At 54.8% G+C, this 19,612-nt stretch overlaps 10 protein-coding genes across 10 annotated transcripts; 6 read left to right on the plus strand and 4 right to left on the minus strand.

The window, feature by feature from the left end:
• Positions 1-556: 556 nt before the first annotated feature.
• On the plus strand, positions 557-841 carry CCOS01_13651 (uncharacterized protein; the record flags this gene model as incomplete). Its single annotated transcript, XM_060461797.1, has 2 exons — positions 557-775; positions 812-841. 2 exons carry the CDS (start codon positions 557-559, stop codon positions 839-841), a joined length of 249 nt encoding a protein of 82 aa, XP_060307517.1.
• A 695-nt stretch (positions 842-1,536) lies between these two features.
• On the minus strand, positions 1,537-3,906 carry CCOS01_13652 (peptidase family M3; the record flags this gene model as incomplete). Its single annotated transcript, XM_060461798.1, has 1 exon — positions 1,537-3,906. The coding sequence occupies one exon, from the start codon at positions 3,904-3,906 to the stop codon at positions 1,537-1,539; it is 2,370 nt and encodes a 789-aa protein (XP_060307518.1).
• A 409-nt stretch (positions 3,907-4,315) lies between these two features.
• Positions 4,316-5,178, plus strand: CCOS01_13653 (uncharacterized protein; the record flags this gene model as incomplete). Its single annotated transcript, XM_060461799.1, has 3 exons — positions 4,316-4,342; positions 4,402-4,491; positions 4,549-5,178. 3 exons carry the CDS (start codon positions 4,316-4,318, stop codon positions 5,176-5,178), a joined length of 747 nt encoding a protein of 248 aa, XP_060307519.1.
• A 293-nt stretch (positions 5,179-5,471) lies between these two features.
• Positions 5,472-6,799, minus strand: CCOS01_13654 (dihydrouridine synthase; the record flags this gene model as incomplete). Its single annotated transcript, XM_060461800.1, has 2 exons — positions 5,472-6,577; positions 6,631-6,799. 2 exons carry the CDS (start codon positions 6,797-6,799, stop codon positions 5,472-5,474), a joined length of 1,275 nt encoding a protein of 424 aa, XP_060307520.1.
• A 1,430-nt stretch (positions 6,800-8,229) lies between these two features.
• CCOS01_13655 (inorganic pyrophosphatase) lies at positions 8,230-9,892 on the plus strand (the record flags this gene model as incomplete). The annotated part of the gene is made up of 5 exons (XM_060461801.1): positions 8,230-8,865; positions 8,988-9,107; positions 9,183-9,526; positions 9,586-9,669; positions 9,751-9,892. 5 exons carry the CDS (start codon positions 8,230-8,232, stop codon positions 9,890-9,892), a joined length of 1,326 nt encoding a protein of 441 aa, XP_060307521.1.
• A 483-nt stretch (positions 9,893-10,375) lies between these two features.
• CCOS01_13656 (39S ribosomal protein L53/MRP-L53) lies at positions 10,376-10,765 on the minus strand (the record flags this gene model as incomplete). Its single annotated transcript, XM_060461802.1, has 2 exons — positions 10,376-10,488; positions 10,585-10,765. 2 exons carry the CDS (start codon positions 10,763-10,765, stop codon positions 10,376-10,378), a joined length of 294 nt encoding a protein of 97 aa, XP_060307522.1.
• A 546-nt stretch (positions 10,766-11,311) lies between these two features.
• On the plus strand, positions 11,312-12,636 carry CCOS01_13657 (uncharacterized protein; the record flags this gene model as incomplete). Its single annotated transcript, XM_060461803.1, has 2 exons — positions 11,312-11,637; positions 11,733-12,636. 2 exons carry the CDS (start codon positions 11,312-11,314, stop codon positions 12,634-12,636), a joined length of 1,230 nt encoding a protein of 409 aa, XP_060307523.1.
• A 2,585-nt stretch (positions 12,637-15,221) lies between these two features.
• CCOS01_13658 (uncharacterized protein) lies at positions 15,222-15,678 on the plus strand (the record flags this gene model as incomplete). Its single annotated transcript, XM_060461804.1, has 2 exons — positions 15,222-15,445; positions 15,519-15,678. 2 exons carry the CDS (start codon positions 15,222-15,224, stop codon positions 15,676-15,678), a joined length of 384 nt encoding a protein of 127 aa, XP_060307524.1.
• Positions 15,679-16,028: 350 nt separating this feature from the next.
• Positions 16,029-16,668, plus strand: CCOS01_13659 (uncharacterized protein; the record flags this gene model as incomplete). The annotated part of the gene is made up of 2 exons (XM_060461805.1): positions 16,029-16,196; positions 16,270-16,668. 2 exons carry the CDS (start codon positions 16,029-16,031, stop codon positions 16,666-16,668), a joined length of 567 nt encoding a protein of 188 aa, XP_060307525.1.
• A 489-nt stretch (positions 16,669-17,157) lies between these two features.
• On the minus strand, positions 17,158-18,358 carry CCOS01_13660 (methylthioribulose-1-phosphate dehydratase; the record flags this gene model as incomplete). Its single annotated transcript, XM_060461806.1, has 3 exons — positions 17,158-17,251; positions 17,452-17,973; positions 18,207-18,358. 3 exons carry the CDS (start codon positions 18,356-18,358, stop codon positions 17,158-17,160), a joined length of 768 nt encoding a protein of 255 aa, XP_060307526.1.
• Positions 18,359-19,612: the final 1,254 nt, after the last annotated feature.

The following is a 19,612-nucleotide window of genomic DNA, read 5'->3' on the forward strand; positions in this document are numbered from 1 at the left end:
GTTGAGTCTCAAAGTTGTCTCTAGCTTTGACTAAACTATATTTGACTTTTTGGGGGTACTAAAGAAATAACCCAATACCCAGAATAACGAGACGATTCACAGTCTTGAAAGATCGACTGGTGCCCCAAACTCTCACCACGGCCAATTGGCCGTTTAGCTGTACGGGGATTTTTACGAGAACCATAAAGTATCAGAACTCTTGGCGAGGACACAGAGAAATGAGATTGTAGACATTGCAATGATTTGTAGAGTCAGAAGGTTACGGTGTATGATATGACTAGTCTCAACTCAAAAGCCAACTCAAAGGCTAGAGTATCGTTTACGGGAATTTGCTCCTTTTTACGCACCTACCGTACCTACTTGTACCAACCACGTAACAATCGAGGTTATCATGTATAAATTGGGCCATGATCGCAGCAAATCAAACTACTTTACTCCAGCTCCATACACCAACTCGTTCAAAGCATCACCCAATCCTCTCACCCTGCCTCTACCCGTGTAACTACACACAGCAGACTCACTCACAACTTCACCAGACGGCACCACATCGCCCACCATGCAATTCTCCGTCTTCACCATCCTCCCCCTCCTCCTCTCCTCCGCCGCCGCGGCAGCCCTAGACACCGCAGAAGTCCGAGAAGCCCGCTCTCTCGATCAATCCTCCTCGCCTAACAATGTCGGCGGTGGTTTGCTGCCCAGGAGAGTCAAGTGCGACTGCTGCAGAGCGAAGGGGTCCGGATATTGCTGGTACAAGGAAGCGAATGGAGATAAATACGTGAGTTTCTCTCGTGGTTATTGACTTTTGTTTTAGTTCATTTGCTGGGAAGTCATGTATCGCTAATCGATGGGTGTTGTAGTGTTCTGCTTGTATTGTTGATGTTTGCCAGAAGAGGTGTTTGTGATAGGTTCTGTTCATGATGCGAGTTCATGAAGGGGGGTGGGGCGGGCGTCGTGAGAATGGTATTAGAGACATGGGAATATTAGACGAATAGCCATGCCGATATCTACTAGATACAACGACAGTCAAAAAGAGTTCACTCCCCCGGTGCTGAGTTGGGGGCTACATCTCTTGGTGCTCATACTGGGATTCGAACTCGGGAACTCGTGAGCCTGTCGTCGAGTAGGCTGTGGGCGTAATTTGATTGTTGAGCTTGAACCACTCCACCACCCAGCCAGTTTGTCCTGACCCCCCGACCTAGAGGGGCGCCTGCTGTTGCTGGTGGCGAGAATGGACTTGAGGGGGGGTATATAGGCTTCTTCCTGTGTGTACTCTCTGTGTATTCGGGGGTGGGAAAATTCATCGGATGAAGGCTTGGTAAGGCAGGGACGGTCGGCGCTGTTTATATCTTTCCACGTAAGCAGAGCTGGCTGTCAGGTACGAGCCTCTAGGGACAGAATGAGTGTTATCACGGCGTTGATACAAGATGAGCGTATCAGTGCGATCTAGTCATTGATACATGTCTACTCTTATACAACTCTAGTCTCGTACGATGCGGACCTTCTTACATATATAATACACTGGCTGGTATACGTCCCTCACGCATGGTCATCCTTGATGCCCCAGCTACCCACCAAAGCCATGGCCTTGTCATCGCCCTTGGCAAGACGGTCGTCCTGCAAGGTATCCGCCAGACACTGCCACGGGTCCCGGCTGCCTCCCCACTTTAAGAGGTTCTCCTTGAGTCGCTCGCCGTTCTCCCGGCTGAGCGCCTTGCCGTCGGCGCCGGCGGAGAAGACGACGCGCCAGACCCGCTCGGCGAGGACGCGGTCAAAGACGTAGCTGTAGTAGGTGCTGCCGTACCCGTGCAGGTGGCCGAAGAAGCCCTGCCAACACGTGCCGGCGGGGTCGGCGCCGCCCTGGGAGAACTGCTCCTGGAGGCCGTGGTAGACGCGCGTGGAGTTAAAGGACGGACCGGCGACCTCGGGGCTGTGGTACGACTGGTCGAGCAGGGAGAGGAGGATCTGATTCTCCGTGTCGATGCCCTCGAAGCGCTTCGCCAGGCGGATCCGCTCGGCGACCATCTGGTACGGCAGGGGCTCGTCCGTCTTCCAGTGACGGGCGAAGAGTCCTAGCACGGATGGGTCTGCGGCGAAGTGCTCCATCAGCGTGGATGGGAGCTCGGCAAAGTCGGTGGCACATCTCGTGCCGGACACGTTCTGAAGCTTGGTGCGAGCGAGGATGGAGTGGATGGCGTGGCCCATTTCGTGGAACAAGGTCTCGACCTGGTAGTACGACAGGAGCGCCGGGGCGGAGCTCTTCGCATCGTGCTTGGGGAAATCGCAGACCAAGGCAATGGTGGGCAGCTGCATCAGGACGCCATCCTGCTGCAAGCTCTCCATGCCGTCGTTTGCGGCTTGCTCAGGTCTCTCAAACTTGGGCATATCGGAGGTGGCGTTATGGATGTCTTCCGCAGCCTCTTCAACTTCGTACGGGGCGATGGCTCGGGAACAGCGCACTGTGAAATGAGCAGGGTTGGGCGACTTGTCCTCTCTGTAGAACAGGTCGCAGTACAGGACGGCAATGAGATCGCCCGTATCCGTCACAACATCCAGGCGTCGCACATCCTCGTGCCAAGTCTCGCCGGGCTGCGACTCCTTTGGTCTGAACTGAATACCGTAGAGACGAGTGAACAGTCTCGACATGCCCTGCATGACGGTGCCGATGGAGAAAAAGGACGGGAGGTGATCGGGATGACGGACTGGCAGACTCATCTCGGACCGCACGCCGTCCATTAGGAAATCCTTGTCCCACGGATGGACTTGAGTAGCAGTGCTGTCTAGTCGGTTCTGCTTCAACTTCAGGAGGTCCGACATTTCCTCGCGAACAATAGGGGTATTGTACTTTTGCAGCGCGTGAAGAAACTGCATCACAGCGCCGGGAGACTTTGCCATCATTCTGTCTTTCAGGGAAAGGTGGGCGTAGCTCGAGAACCCCGCCAGGTCCGCCAGCTCAGAACGAAGCTTGAGCATCGTCTCGAGCAGACCGACTGTCTGCTTCGAAGCGGTACGCATGGCGGTGTACACCTCCTTCCGCGTCCCCTCGTCCTTGACGCTCCGGAGCGCGGCCTGAGCTTCAGGGCCGGTGGTGGGGAGGCGCAACTTGCCCCTCATTGTGAGCGCTCGAGCGATCCCGGGGTATAAGCCGTAGAAGCTCGATGAGGGAAGCACAACTTCCCGCTTCGCAGGCTGCATGTCTGAGACGAACATGGATCCAACCTCACTTATCTGCTGCGAGAGGTCCACGAAGCGGTCCCGCTCCTGCTGTGGCAAGTCGACAGCCGACTTGGTGAAATCCAGCTTGAGAATCTCTGCGACCGTCCTCTCCTCCTCTGACCATGCCGCGACCACTTCGGGCTGCTCCATAGCCTTGACCAATTGGTCACTCAGTCCGGTCATGGTGTTCAGCTGGTTCATATACTGATAGACCAGCGACCAGGCTCCGGCTGCTGCTTGCTGGAATCTGGGGTCTGGGTGTGTCATTCTGACAAAGTCGGATAGATCGAGTACTCGGCAGAGAAGGTCGCTAAGACGGTCAAGGTCCTTGACGACGGCCTGGTATTCGGACACACTCGACGCATGGAGGACTCGGTGGACAATCTTCTGCGCCTTGTCCAAGCTCTTGCGGGCAAATACGTAGAAGCCATTCGGGCTAGTGAGATATCGATTCTTGAAGAGGCCAACACTGGGGCCGGCCGCCTTGAAGGCCTTGGACACTCGGTCGGGGGAGTCGAAGAGTTCGCGCAGGATCGCATCGTCGGTAATCCTTCCCGGAAGTGAGTGGTCGGCCGTGATGCTCGAGTGAGCGGCGCCGGACACTGCGGCTATCCACCGGCGCTGTTGGCCTCGGGAAGCTTGCCGAACGCATTGGGTGCAGACCCAGAGGCCGCGGGTTGAAGATTTGATCATTATGAAGAATCCGTCGATGGCGCGACCATAACTACGAGTCGAGACGAAAGTTCTAGTAAAACATGTAGCAAGAAAAAAGGAGGGCGGTTGTAAATGCGACCAAGGGCCGTGACCATGGGAATGCTTCTGGATAGGGAGAATTAATGGGAATGAGATAAACCAATCGATAGGCCGTAGCCGGGATGGTATCCGGACTGACGGCGGGAGTAATTTTTTGTGCAAGGGTGTGCAGTGCTGCCAGTCATCTCAGGCCAGTGCATAATCGAATTCCCGAGCTCCGGAAATAGCCGCACCAGCGTCCAGTGGGCCTGGTGTTAGGTGCTTGCAAGCACAAGCATCATTCCGTGACATCCAAATAATTCTCGCGAGACCAAGACCCAATTCCCTCAATCGACCAATTGAGCGGACCATGGCTGCTAGAGTGTTGCTACAACGGGTAATTTTCTCTTGCCAATCAACTAGTAATCGAAGTAACGACTAATATGAGATCCATAGCGCGCCGCGCCGTTAGCAGCGACGGTTATGCTGGGAGGATTCGCCCTGGCACCCCGAACTGCCTACGCTGAAGCTCCCGAGAGCAGCCATGTACGTCCGCAGTCGACTCGCAGCACATAGATAGTAGCATAGCTGACAATTATGCAGTCCAAGAAGCCCATCTACGACGACCTGGAGCTCCCCGCGACGAGTGGCACTCTCCCTCCTCCGATCCCCAAGGCCGAGCAGCCTCCCCAGGCCGAAGAACCCAAGTCGCGAGGACCTACCCCTACCGACCGTCTCGCTGTCCAGATCGGCAAGGCGCGCCTCGCCCTGTACCAGTACGCCGTAGGTGCCGAGGATGCCGTCAACCGGACGATGGACAAGGCCTTCAATCTCGAGCAGTCCTTCACGGGCACGATCGCATCCCTCGCCCCGCCCCGCGAGAGCGGCGAGAAGCTGATGCCCGGCGCCATTTACGTCCTAGTCGCCGCCATGGCCGGCAGCATCGTCACCCGCAACCGCAGCATCATCCTGCGCGCCACGGCGCCCCTGGCCTTTGGTATCACTGCCGGCTGGACCGTCCTTCCCATCACCATGGGCAACGTCTCCAACCTCACCTGGAAGTACGAGCAGCGTTTCCCCGTTATTGCGCAGGGTCACCTCAAGCTTCGCGAGAGCATCGAGAACAGCTGGAGGATGGCGAGGCTCCACAGTGAGATTGGTGTACGATATGTTGATGAGAAGGTCACGGATGCCCGGGAAACCGTCGAGGACTGGGTGAAGAAGGGCAAATAAAGGAAGCGTGGAACTGTACCATAGAAGCGAACAGAGTCGCTACCATCGGTTCCTTTTGTAATTGACATGTTTCATCAGCTCGATGCTTGTCTTCAGAGCGTAGCAAATCATGGTGAGTAGGCATTATCCAATATTATGTGTATAAAAGTCGTATTTGGGTTCTATATCCCTCAATTCCATTAACCTGGCCTGTCAATGAAGGACCCAGGATGCCGCTATGCTTTTTTTTACCGATGGCCCCAAACTCCTATCTATGTAAATGAACCCGGTTGAGAAGTGCTATGTGATGTACCTCAAGTTTGTAAGGTAGCAGGAGCCGGCTGCGTTGGCTGTGTTTCCTTGGGCGCGCCGACACCCCTTTGAGACTTGTTTCGAGGGGCCTGCGCAGCCCGGCTCTCGACCATCTTGCCGCCGGCCGCCATGGCGGTTGAATTAGGCTTCTTTCCACCCTTGCCAGGCCCCTTTTCCGGGTCGACCCCTTTGTTCAGATCAGTCTGCTGAGCAAGCTCGATGAGATCCTCGAGCCCGAGTGCGCGGCAGATTTGGGTATAGCTCTTGCACTGATTCATCTTTTGATATGTCGCGCTCTTGCCCGGGACAATCTGACAGAGCAGGTATTTCGTGTTGCCGTACTTGTTGTCGACCTCGAGCGCGTACTTGACGTATGTTGCCGCCACTTCCTCCCAGGACGCCAGGCCTCCGTCTGCTTCCGTCCTGAAGCAGCTCGAGTTCGCCTCAGCTGCAGTAGCAATCATCGCGCCATCGACTCCAAACTCCTTGATCAGGTCGACTGCTTGGTCTCGGCTCTCGACGTCGCCGTTCATGATGCAAGCAACTCCCGCCTCGTGGCATACTTCCGCGACCATACGAAGCTGCTCGCGGATGGCACGCTCTCTAGGACGCATAGGTGTCGTGCGGCAGTGGATCGTGAGGCCAGTGATGCCCGTGGCGCAAAGCTTGCGCACAAGGGCTTCGGTCTGTTCGGGTGTGTCCAAGAGGCGAATCTTGACACTGATGCCAATCTCGAATTCTGGCATAATGTTCGCAACCAGAGCCTCCAAGATTGCGACAAGCTTGTCCGGAGTCTTTAGAAGAGCCGCGCCCATTCCACCGCTAATGCTGAACGGCTTCGGGCAACCTGCGTTCACGTCGATGCCGGCGACATCACCCGCCACGAGCCTAGCCGCCTGTACTGCCAAGTCTGGGTCTGCCGTCCCAATCTGGAAGATGAGCTTTCCAGCCTCCTTCTCCGGGTGTGTGCTGAAGATCATCGCCTCGGGCATGTGCTTTGGAGGGTTCTTGTGGCCGAACGAGGGGATCTTGGTGAAGTCTATCGTGTTGGTAACTGGGTTCACTGTGCGCGTCGTGCCGATCATGGCTTTGTCGACGGTCTCAGGGCCTGTTGAACCTGTCAGTGCGATTCCTCCAATGTTCCCCATACTTGCGACTTACCCCAGACTAGGTCTGCGCCATAGTGTAAGGCCAGGAGGCGAGAGGGAAGTTCGCCAGAGCGGACCATGGGCGCAAGAACAAGCTTGCCCCTATAGTCCACACCCCGGCGAGGAATCGGGACTTTCTTGATTTCTGAACCCATTGTCTTGAGCAGCGTGCGAAGGGACATGGCCAGAGGGGAAAGTCAATCTACATGGTCTTGTACAAAAGGAATGGGAATGGTCGGCGCAATCCGATGGTTGACTCCTTCGGCGATGCCCTGACGGGCTAGAGTGCATTACGGAGAAAAGTGTCACGGTATCTTATCGATAAGCAAGTATCGGGGTGTGGCGTTCGAGTGAACAAGCAATGAGGATCACCAATCGAGGAACCTACCGACCAAAAGTTTTTGAGATGCCACGAATTCCATCTTTCTACCGAAAATCTGCCATCAAATGTCCCTGATCACTATGTAATCTGATTGTGGGTCATTGGCTGTTTTATGTGCGTCTGCTTGAGTTACTTGAGAAAGGTACTTGACTGCTGGCAGTTCTCTTGACTATTCAGCTTGGCGTCGCTTTGCCGAATTGGATGCGAGTTGGGCACTGCTTTTGTAAGGTATGTCAAGTGCCGCCCGCGACTTGAAATCGTTGCATCCAGTAAGTCATTTTGATAACTCGATATTTGGATACTGGATTAGAGAAGAATTTTTGCTTTGGGGGTTTCCCCAAATACCAGTGCAGTAGTGTTCTACCGAAGTTCTCATTATAATTTGTTGCTGGGGTTTTTGACCGTCTCACTTACAAAACCGAGGCAACAACCTTCCCACTTAATCATGGACAAATTCCCTCTTACAGCTAAGCCTTTTAAAGATTGTGTTCTAGAAGAAAACTCAACCAATATCAGCTATATGAGCACAAATTGGTGCACTCTGGTAGGAAGACACTCGAGCCTTTTGTATGGGTAGCGCACACATAAGACATAGGCACCTTGGGAGGCTGACATCACAATTCACTCGAATAGGCACTGCTTGAGAGCCTTGACCATGTCATGTACCTGAACAATTAATGGCATCTCCTTGGGTTGAGACTTAAGAGACATCTAGTAGAGACCTCGACCCTATGGAGGGGTAACTGAGGGGCAAAGTTGCAGGGGTACATCAGCAAGCTCCAGCCACGGTGAGGCTAGTGAAGAATTTTCTGAAGGCTGCGTTGCGTTGTCGGCAGGTTGCTGTCGCGACAAAAACAGACTGAACGATTCTCCCGGTTTCTTCCTTGCCCCGTCCTGACCAGAAGCAATTGCCTTTTGCCTAGCCTCTGCAGCCCCGATAGCCGCGAGTACCTCAAAGACCCATCCAGCATCCATCCTGTTCGAACGGCAGCAATCCAGCCACGGCTACAACTCCTAGCGTCTTGCGCAACACTCACCTCTTTTTGCCATTGAACCTCGGATGAGACCGAAATAGTCTTACCGCAATTGCTGAAGAGTCCTCTGTTGTGTGATATAACTCTAAACGCCACACGCCGAATTCCCCTTTGATCACCCTTTCTTCTACTCTCCTTTGACCGATTTCCCTCCGGCCCGGCCCCAAGGTCACTTTGTATACTACACTACCTACACATGCCGCTGCTACGAGGCATTAAGCTGCAGCTCCCGTCCCTTCGCAAGACAACTGTCAGCTCTGTCAGCTCATTCACCCCCGTATCCGCACTGCCTCTGCCTTCCACCGCCTGTACTGGTACTGGCCGCCGCGCACTCAGTTTTCGCGTGCCTTCCGCCCGACCCAGCCCCGTTTCCACACTCACTCGTCGACTCCCGACACAGGCCCCGTCCCGGGCCAATCACTCTGCAACCCTGGCGGCACACACCAAGCTAACGTCCGGGTCTCCTACCCCTCCCCCTCCATCCCTCCTTGCATCATCCGCCAACGGCACCCCTCCTCGCCCGTCACAAACTGCTGGTGCCCCCGGTATTAAATCCAAAATTCCCTCCCAACGCACCGCGCAGATTGCCCGTCACTTCTCTACCATCTCAAAGGACTCTGACCCAAGTTTCCATCACCAATCGCCCGCAATGGCTTCCCCTTACTCCCTCCGCAAGGTTGGTGCTCCCAACACCCTCGAGCACCGTGTCTACATCGAGAAGGATGGCGTCCCCGTCTCCCCCTTCCACGACATTCCTCTGTACGCCAACCAGGAGCAGACCATCCTGAACATGGTTGTTGAGATTCCCCGCTGGACCAACGCCAAGCTCGAGGTAAGCATTCGTGTCCCCTTCTCTGTTGTGCCGTGATCGCTATTGTTGCTCTGCCATGGGCATTGTGACACGAACACGAACGAAAACGGGCATGTGACGCTGACCGACAATTCCACCCGCAGATCTCCAAGGAGGAGCTCCTCAACCCCATCAAGCAGGACATCAAGAAGGGCAAGCTTCGCTACGTCCGCAACTGCTTCCCCCACAAGGGCTACCTCTGGAACTACGGTGCCTTCCCCCAGGTACGAAAGAAAAAAGGCCCCTGAAAAGATAACAGCTTGTGGTCGAGAAAAACAATATCTAACGCTGTGCTCTAGACCTGGGAGGACCCCAACGCCATCCACCCCGAGACCAAGGCCAAGGGTGACAACGACCCGCTCGATGTCTGCGAGATCGGTGAGCTTGTCGGCTACACCGGCCAGGTCAAGCAGGTCAAGGTCCTCGGTGTCATGGCCCTGCTCGACGAGGAGGAGACCGACTGGAAGGTCATCGTTATCGACGTGAACGACCCGCTCGCCCCCAAGCTCAACGACGTCGAGGACGTCGAGCGCCACCTGCCCGGCCTTCTCCGTGCCACCAACGAGTGGTTCCGCATCTACAAGATCCCCGACGGAAAGCCCGAGAACCAGTTCGCCTTCACCGGCGAGTGCAAGAACAAGAGGTTCGTCTTGAACAATTGATATACTTACCTATCATCCTTAAGCTAACCAAATGCCACAGCTACGCCATGGACGTCGTCCGTGAGTGCGCCGAGGCTTGGGAGAGACTCATCACCGGCAAGACCCAGGCCGGCAGCGTCTCCACGTAAGTTTTTTATCACGCAATATCTTGGCACAGCAAGCCACGTGTTGTCTGAATACCCTTTACTGACAATTATGTCTTTAGCGGCAACACCACCGTTCAGCAGTCCCCCGCTCTCATCAGCGCCGGCCAGCTTCCCCCTCTGCCCGCTCACGAGGAGCTCCCCGCCGCCAAGATCGACGCCTCCATCGACAAGTGGTTCTTCATCAGCGGTGCCTCCGCATAAGGGATTCCTCCTCCCTCTTGTGTTTTCTTGAATTGGTAGTACCGGCGGATTGCTTTAGCCAGACGAAAGCTCAGACCATATTTTTCGCGTCACTTTGTTAGTAGATGTAGTCGAAAACGGAGTCAGAGCTCGAGGGCCCGAAAGGCGTCAACTAGAATACCAAAAAAGTTAAAGTACCGTAAAATCTGTGCCATTGGAGCTGCTGTTTATGACCCAAGTCTTGAGCTTCTTGTGATGTCCATATTTTTCTATTCGTAGGAGTCGTTTTAGTCCCCCGAAGCACTTTTATACAACAGCAATTCGACAGCATCTGCCTCACTCGTCTAGTCTGTCTCCTACACACTGAGCCGCCTGACGTAGCCAATCGAGAGAGCCCTGAGGGATATCTATCGTTCCCAATTCCAACATGAAACGCCGGGTTATCGTTAAAAAGAACAAGATGCTATAATAGTACACGGATTCTTCCCTCTCTGGCCTTTACGTCTAGTCGGTCAAGTCGGCAGCCTTTTGCAGACCGCGAGAGTGTCTGTCCACCTCCTCAATCATGTTCTTGACGCCCATCTTTTCGCAGTCAATCGTAATCTCCTTGCCGTCCTCTATACACACGCAATTCATTAGCCAAGATCCATGCTTTCATCCTGGTAGGTTGAGATAGGAAATAGGCAGGTGCAGACGGCAAAGGGGGAACGCACTGAACTTGACATAAAGCGAAGCGGGCTCCGTCGACGTCCGGGGCAGGAGGATAGTCTTGATCGTCGTGCCCGTAGAGCGCGCCGTGGGCGGGATGTTGGACATGAAGAGGCGCGCGGACTTGGCTGCGGGCGAGAAGGGGTTGAACTTTGTCGTGATCTCGGTCATGAATTTGGTAATCATCTTGGCGGCTCAATTGTGTCTCGCAGGAGGTGTAGGTATGGCAGAATGTGAAGTGTTTGAGTGGTATCGTATCGTTCAAAGCGGACTTGAGGGCGAGGTCGGACGAGAGGGGGGATTGGTGGTGGTGTAGTCAAGCGGGAGGTGGTTCAACTTTCGATTAGGTACTTCACAATGCGCTTCGAAGCTGTCGCCAAAAATTTGGGTCGCGTGGCTCGTGTCGGGACTCGGGAGGACGGGGGGAGGAGCTTGGACGCCGCCGCGTGTGGCTTGCCGCATCCCCCGGTGGCCGGAGACCATGTGGCGCAGAAAGTTGCATATTGGTATAACGGGGGGCAATATCCCTCTGTACCTCACATTTCGTCACCGCGAAAGGCCAGCTTTACGCCCCTACCTTGCATCATCGCACCTTGACTTACAACACTCTCCCCCCGCTGCCCGAGAGCATTCCCACCCGACTCTTGCAAAAGACGAGTAAATGCGCACGCAGCGAAGTAAACGAGCCAGATCAAAAAGTCGAAGAAGGAAAAAGAGGAAGTAAAAGAAGCCATGTCCTTCGAAGGTTTGCAGGAGCGCCTAACGGCCCTGCAAGAGACCACGACCCAGCTCAAAGACCTCATCGACAGGCTTCAGAACCTCAAATTCCAGCCGGGATCGGTCCCGCTCGGCAGCGGCGCAGCAGCAGACGAGGAGAACAGCGCCAGCGCGGAGCTGAGCTCGGAAATCAGCCAGATCCTCCGGGAAGAGGAGGACGAGCTGGAGCTTCTCGGGGAGGAGGTGGAAGATCTCAGGGACGGCAGGCCGGGGAGCGAGGTGGAGCACACAAAGACCCGTCTCAAGGATGGCGTGGAGAGGTTGAAGCAGGAGATCAAGAGGTGAGGATCCCCCTAGCTCTACCCTCGGTTGACAGTAATTGCAGGGGATTTCGAACGGGAGATCGAAGGTCACTAACACGCAATGTCACACATAGTTCACGAATCACTTTCCGCAAGGCACAACTCGCAGCTCGGCGCAACCTCTCCCAGGCCCAGCGCCTCGAGCGCGAACTCCTCATCCAATCCTACTCGCAGCCCGTCTCCGAAGCGTCCTCGCCGTCCCTCAGCGCGCAACAGAAGCCCGACGTCGTCCGCCACCGACAGGTCCACCAAACCCACCACAACACGAGCTCCCTGACAGAAGAGGACAAGCAGACCGTCGGCGCCAGCGGCAACGTCACCAGCGCACTGCGGCGCACGCACGACCTCATCGCGGCGGAGCTGGCCCGCAGCGAGTTCGCGCACCAGACGCTGACCGAGTCCTCGGCGGCGCTGGCGCAGCTCGACGACTCGTACGGCTCGCTCGACACGATGCTGGCGAGCTCCAAGGACCTGCTGGGCACACTGCTCCGCTCGAACAAGAGTGATACGTGGTACCTCCAGACGGCGCTCTACATGCTCATGGCGACGGGCGCGTGGCTTCTGTTCCGGAGGTTACTGTACGGGCCCATGTGGTGGCTCGTTTGGCTGCCGTTGCGCCTGGTGTATAACCTCACTGTCGGCGGCGGCGGAGCGGTGGTCAAGTACGCCGGGTCCAAAAGCCCCTCCGAGGCCGTGGTGGTCAACGAGGGCAAGATTGATGTCGAGGGTTTGCCGGATGAGTCGCTGCCTACCATTGAGGTCGGACGGGAGCCGCAGCGATCGGCGGTCGGTGGAGATCCCGAATCGCTGGTCGAGAAGGTGGGTAAGATTGTGGAGGAGATGCCGGCAGAGATCGGCGAGGAGACGGCTGTGGACGAAGGCGAGCCGCTAGAGGGTGAGGCCGTCGTTGACCAGGTGCCCGTTGATGAGCTGAAGCAAGGGGCGCAAGAAGAGATTAGGCAGCGAGACGAGCTCTAAGTAAGGTAGTCAGGCGACCAAATGTCGAGGGGCTGCTCTTACGAAACGCCTAAGCGGTTTCGGTAAAAGAAGAAATATCATCACATGGACAATGATTTTGATCTCCGGCACTCGTACGTTTGACCCAGCTTGCGACTAAGTAGCTGTATTGCTGCGGGACCTACATCTAGCGGTGCCTCGTTGCAAGTTTGGAGAAGCGCCCAAGGCGCCGTTCCTTTGTTCATTATGTATGTGGCATACCATTGTAACGGCCAGGCCGCGATGAGGAATTTAGCAATTATGATTTTCGCATACTGGCGCATCTCGAATCCTTACCCCGGCTCCAAAAATCGTCCCAAGAAGCACCCTTTAGAGCTTACTTCGAGAAGCGCCGTTCTAACTTCTAGAAAGGAGAAGTGACATGGAAAGCCGGGCGAGTAAGCAGCCAATAACATGCTGCGATCGTGAGGCAGGGATGTGTCTTTTCTCTGCCACGTTCCCCAGTGCATTGAACTTGGGCGCCAGGGAGTAGCATAGAAAGGGCCGGAGCGGTCTAGTGTTCGGACGGGGGAGGACGGCATGACGTTGTGAAATTTCCGTTCTCTGGGATTGAGCAACAGGGAGCAAAGTCGGACATGCCGTGGGATTTGGTTTGGTGAGACCCATTATCATAGAATATTGCCATCGAAAATACGTATGCCGATGTTGTAGTAGTTATTCGAGGGTCCAGATATACGAGACAGCCCGTGGCAGGCTGCACACGACCCAAGACAACTAAAGGTGTAACGATGTCTTATTTGTTGCCAAATTCTCCGGCTTGATGCTGCAAACGGGAATCAGAAGAACTGAAATGGTGCATCGCCACAGGCGGAGGCTTGACGGCGCATCCTCTGGACGGGCCATAACCCGTAACGCAAGTCCAACGGCTTCACGGCACGGCATTGGTGTGTTGGGAGGTGTCGTGTGGCACTGTCTGTGGGATGCAGATCAGAGATCGTTCATTGAGCGATGTGGTTGCTGAGCATCTCGTATTCATGCAGAATCCGCTTCATACGAAATCCAATGAGGCGAAATGTATTTCTGGGTTTGTTGGTCCTATTCTCGATCTCACTGCAGCTGGCAACGACACTTGTAACTCTAGGAATGCATTGTGGGTGTCCCCCATCAGCCCTCACACGCCCGTGTAAGTGGTTGGCCTGACGGGTAACGGCATATGACGATGATCGGCTGTCGGTCGGGAATAGAGTAGACCCAAATGAATCCGGACGAACATGAGCTCGTTTGGACGGATATCCATCCCGTCCTGTAAAGAGCCGTCACTAGGAGGTGCTTCGAAACGAATCTAGGTCACAGGGGGGAGGATTCTCAGTGGACTGATGGATCGTCATGACCCGTCACCGGTGTCGCTCCTAGGCCGATGGATGGGCAAAGTGCCAAATGCTGTTGACTATTCACCATTTCACCGCAGTTGGCCGTCCTACCGTCGAGAAGAAAACTTGGCGGCAGGTTGAGACTCGCTCAGGTTCTGTGGTTCTGTCTCATCTAGTGCTCATCTTGGGTCCTTGGAATGGCCGTTCAGGTGCTAGTCGGCAGCGCATCTCAGCTTTCTCAGGTACCCGATGGAGCGCTTGCGCAGTGGTATAGAGTGTGGCGCTCCAGCGCTTTGTCCGGTCGACAGGTCGACAGCGCTGGTCGTCTAGCCCCTGAGACAAGGGCATGTGCCCTCGGCCAATGGCACGGTGCCATTTGCCAGGAAACCCTGCATTACTCGAGGAGACGCGCCAGGGTCGTGTCACGCTGGTCGTTGAGCATTCGTCCGTGAAAATCGTCTGTTGTTTTATTTTCTTCTGCTTATGTTTCCTCTGTGCTTGACTGTCAACATCGTCTGAACGGGTTTCTTCTCTAATACCACGCAGGCACAGGTAAGCCTCTGCAGCTATATTGCCGTGGTTGCATCGATAGCGTGCTGTATGGGTACAGGGCTCAAATTGAGGCGTCAATGCCTCGAATACCAAATTCAATGTGTCAAATGAGACCTTGTACCCGCGTGGTGGTGGTGGACGGAGGCTAAAGTCGTGGCAAGGTTCGATCGAGGGCCTCGACAAAACGCAGAGGGGAATACGAACAGACCACCAGACCAACGGCCCTCCACACTGATGTAATACCTCGCTGGCCTGGGACCCGGCAAGTCCTGATGGATGGAGACATTGCAAGGGACGAGACAGGTGACAATTGGCTCGCCGTTGTAAACAATGAGAGGAGATTCGAAGAGGCCCTGGCAATCCTGGCAGAGGGAGAGGGCAAAAAGTCAAAGTGCAATTTTAAAATTGGGATTAAACAGTTGGTCCGGGCCCACTTTGGCAGGCATGGTTGGTCTGCAAGACTGCAAGTGCTGCACCTCGTTTTTTCTAGGCCGGGAGTATTTTCTCGCTCTTGCTTTCGCTTTCGACGCGGACGGGAGGGAAGAAGGAAGTGGGTTCTCTCCTCCGTGCCTCCTTCCTAGTGTATCCGTAAGTTCCTGCCTTACTTTGAAAAGGCTCAAAGTGCCTAACCTTAAGGCTATATGCGGTACGTACCTGCCTTAGGTCACGTCCTGACCTCAGTCCATGGCGCAGGTCCCAATCTTTCCCCAGACGCGGCGCGATCCAATTCGATCGTCAACCTCCATCCAACCTTGCTTTGGGCTCCCCTTTTTTCGCTTGTGTTTGGCTTTTGAGTCCTTCCGCCCACATCAACAACAAGGGACGGGGGCAACCGGCTATGAGTCGAGTCACAAGTCACAAGCTCAACCCGAAGGAGAATCAGGTCTTGTTGGCCGGCTTGGCTTCTAGTACGTGGTGCTGCTCCGTACCTAGTACTCACTTACTTTGCTCTCTTGGTCGTCGTTTCTTGCTAATACCTAGTGTACGCAGTAAAACTTTCCAGGTCCTCGTTGAACCCACACCCTGTCTACCCACCCCAGAATCCGCCCTTGCAAGTTGCGTGCAGACACAAGCGTGTTCCCGGCCCATCGACACACGGAGAACATCGATGGGCCACACAACTTTGCAGCTGAAGAGGTGAAGGGGGTGAGTGGGCAGCGCAGGGAAGAGACCACACTACCAAGGCTAATCATAGCATGGCACCTGGGGGCGCGCCTTGGCTTGTCACCCCGAGCGGGAAAAGGTCGACATTGGATCCAGAGATGGATTTTCGCTCGGAACACTGCACACTATTAAACCCACCTCCAGTCCATCCACTCTGTTCCTGGTCTCCCTTCCTTTCCTTCCTCCCTCTCCAGCCTCTGCCATACACTCGTTGCTCGATCACTTGTTTCAAAACGCCTACATTCGCTGTTCTTGTTCGGATATCAACAACTTACACCATTCTTAATACACCCGTGTAACACCACAGACGAACTACTACCAGTCAAGATGCGTTTCACCTCCATCATCGTCACCGGCGCCTTCGCCGTCCTGGCCGCCGCCCAGTCTACCACCACCACCTCCGCTTCCGCTGCCTCCTCCGCCCAGGCTGTCATCGAGAAGTGCCTGTCTGGCTGCCCCGCCACCGACGTCAACTGCCAGGCCAAGTGTATCTCTGTACGTTGTGGGACCCGAAAATGGCGTCAAGCTGAAGTATTTTCAACGAAAGACTAACACATGGTGCTCACAGGTCCCCAACCCCAACGAGGACCAGGTCAACAAGACTACCGCCTGCGTCGCCAAGTGTGATCAGGGTGACGGGAGTGCTGCCGCCACGGATCGCTACGCTGCTTGTACGCAGAAATGCATCACTGAGAACTACTTCAGCAGCGGCGCTACCCCCGCTGCCACCGCTGGATCTGGATCCGGCTCTGGCTCAAGCGGTAGCGCGACAGCTGCCACTGCTACCGGTTCCGCCGCCACCGGCTCTGCCTCTGGCACTGCCACTCGCGCCTCCGGCTCATCTGCTGCCTCTGGCACCGAGGCTGCTTCCAGCTCATCTTCCACCGCCAACGCTGCTGCTCCCGCTCTGGTCGGCTCTGCTTCATTCGGTGTTGTTGGTCTTATTGGCGCCGCTCTCCTGATCTAAATACCTTTGCCATTCGGAGGATGAACATCAAAAGGTGGATGACAGGATGAGTGGGACGAATGTATGGGTTCACGGAGAGGGGTATATACCATTTGGGAGACGATTGCTACATATGTGGTCAATGATTTAATAGGCAGATTAAAGGATATGTGTTAATGTTACTAGCGGACACCAACGTCTGCCAAACGTCAATATCACAATGTCTTCCTCGTAGTTCGTGCGTGCTTGAAGGTGTTCGTGTTTTTGTGTGACATGCGGTCCATGTACTGAGTTGAACGCATATTCCAAGTGATAAGCGGATCTGAGGCGTTGCTCCTTGCAAGATTATCTTGGTTCGGTGCGCGATGCGATTTGCTTTTTGACGGGTGGCGGTTTGGTTTCAGACGTAAGTCATCCGTAAGTGACCCCTATCACGTTGTTCACTGCAGGGGCGTCACAAGACCCTCGTCATTAGATCGATTTCTTCGACTTCTACTTCGTAATCTTCTTTCAGGATCGGGTAGGAACAGTCACTGGAATGTCGCTGATCCAGGGGATACCCAACTGTTTCATCTCGACGGCCAATTGGAAGAGATAGTCCAAGCTGCGGAACATCCTCGTTAGCATATTTCCACGCTATTTAGTTGCGAGACAAACACTCGGTATGAGGGAAATCAGGAACAAGGGATGGGGGAAGAGGAGGAATGTTCCCAAGATGGAAGAGCAGGTTTCCGTCCCGGTTTTCTGCAACGAGGAGAGAGACATGATAATCTCATTCTCCCAGAGGAGGAGACTCAAACTCACCTCTCACACTGCGTCTTGGCCTTGTGGACGTTGTCGCCCCAAACATAGACGCCGTGCCTCCGCACCAGCACGGCGTATGTGTCGGGGTACTTGTCCATGGCCTCCTCGAGGAACTCTGTCAGGTCCTCCTCGTGGGCCGTGTTCTCGATAACGGGGATGCGGAGGGTGTCGTGGTACCCGAGATTGCCTTGTTTCTGGAACCCCTTTCCGAAGCCCTTGATCTGTTCGATGTTGTTGATCTCGAACAGCCTGTCGTTGCCGCCGGCGCGGCCTTGACCCTCGAGGATGAGGGTGACGAGGACGGCCCAGTGAGAGTGCGTGTGGATGCAGCAGCCGGCGCCGCGGCGGGTGAAGGCGGCGAGGAAGAGGGGGGTGCACTGGGAGGGCTTATAGGAGGGCGGGGAGCGGAGGTAGACGCGATTCTTGAGGGATGCTTCTTGAGCGGCGAGGGAGAGGACGTAGATGTCCTGGGGCTTCATGAGTTCTTTTTGGACGCCTGACGGGGCGAGGTAGACGAGGTCGCTGGGAGGGTGTAAGTGAGAGTCATGATTTGTGTGTCTTAGGTAGTTTTGTGTGTATGTGCACCAAGTGAGGTGAAGTTTGTGAGATAGGGGTATGATGATGATGTTTTGTTTTCTTCGTATATGAAATGAGGGAACAAGTTGTGGTTATCAAAATGAGATACACGATGCCTTTTGTTTTGGGCGAATATGGCCCATTTCTAGAAGTACAATTATGAGAGATGCGAAACTTACTCATCCCGGATAGAGCAGCCACCGCCGGTGCCAGTGACCCAGCCTAGTGTCCAGAACTTTGCGCACAGCGAAGGAATGAGATTCGCGGGGTGTTCCGGGTCGTTTGAGGTGACGAGCAGGTCGGGGTTCTCAATCTCAGTTGTGGACGCCATGGTGGGCTGGCTTCTAAGGTGAGTTTCGCGGGGTAATTTGGGTAGCGAACGGGGGGTTCTCGAGTTGTGAGACTCTGTTATGCTCGATTTGGCTCGGGCTAAAACTCGTAGATGGCAGTGAAAAATACGGAGATCCTAGTTTGGAGGTACAAAATTGTTTCTCGGGTATCCAGGAAAATCCGAGCTCACGATTGCGATATATTTACTCAGTAAAACCGAGTTCTCCCAGTCACAAGAGTCGGTAAATTTTCTCACCAGCCACACGAGCTCATATGAGGCTGAGTGAGGCGGGAGGAGAGTTGAGCCAGTGGCAGTTGTCGCCTTCCCCACATGGCGAGCACGCAAAGGCACGGAACGCTCCTCCTCCACTACAAAGAGTTGCGACTTAGGAGACAGTGACAGAGGCTCTTGCGATTGGTCAATCCTCGCCATCTCGCAGCTCTCTCAACTCGGGTCCATCGGCAGCCCCAACTACAAATGGGCACCGGGTCATAGCTGGTAAATGCGACGGCGGGATTGCCAAAGTCTCATAGCACGGGTTCAGGCATTGGAAAAAGGGGACGGGTACCAGCAGGTGGTGCTAGAAGAGATGATGAGACAGACTGGTGAAGAATCGGCAGCTAGTCCGGTCGCTGGTTGAGGCTGATTAGGCGTCCTGCAGGTGATGCGACAAAAAAGAGGACACCTAGCCTTTTTTCGACGACGGTCGAACGCCCATGTTTCTATTTATCCCGTCGAGTGGGGAGCGCCCACCTTGACGCCCTTATTCAGGAGGAAGCTTTCGTGAGATATTAGGACAAATTAGAAGCCTGACTCCTGTCATATTAAATCCACAAACACGCCTGCCCGAAACGGACATCTTTTCGATCAATCGAGCCGGTGAACCCCAGCCGGGATCGTGTCGTGCGAGTGTCAATCAGGCGCTGGCTTAAATCGAGGCATATCTGTGCATTTTCGGAGTCTTGTCTGCTCAATGCGCACCCATATTACTACCCTGGTCGACTGTGTGTGATATTAGTAAAGCAGTGAATGGCAATGGCAGGTCCAACGGCGCGGCACTGATACAGTCCATCTCGAGACATTTCGGGATCAGCCGCCAACCTCAGATACTAGCCTCGATTGAATCGCAATACATCGCGGAGTGCATGCTCCTGAGAGCGATACACCAGTCGCTCTTCATCTTCCGCCAACTGGTGTAAAAAGGAGAGAATGGCAACCCAGCCAAGGGCGGAAGAGCTCAGTCCATCAACCAGG

Source organism: Colletotrichum costaricense (assembly GCF_030867565.1).
Source record: "Colletotrichum costaricense strain IMI 309622 chromosome Unknown Scaffold_18.1, whole genome shotgun sequence".
NCBI lineage: Eukaryota > Fungi > Ascomycota > Sordariomycetes > Glomerellales > Glomerellaceae > Colletotrichum > Colletotrichum costaricense.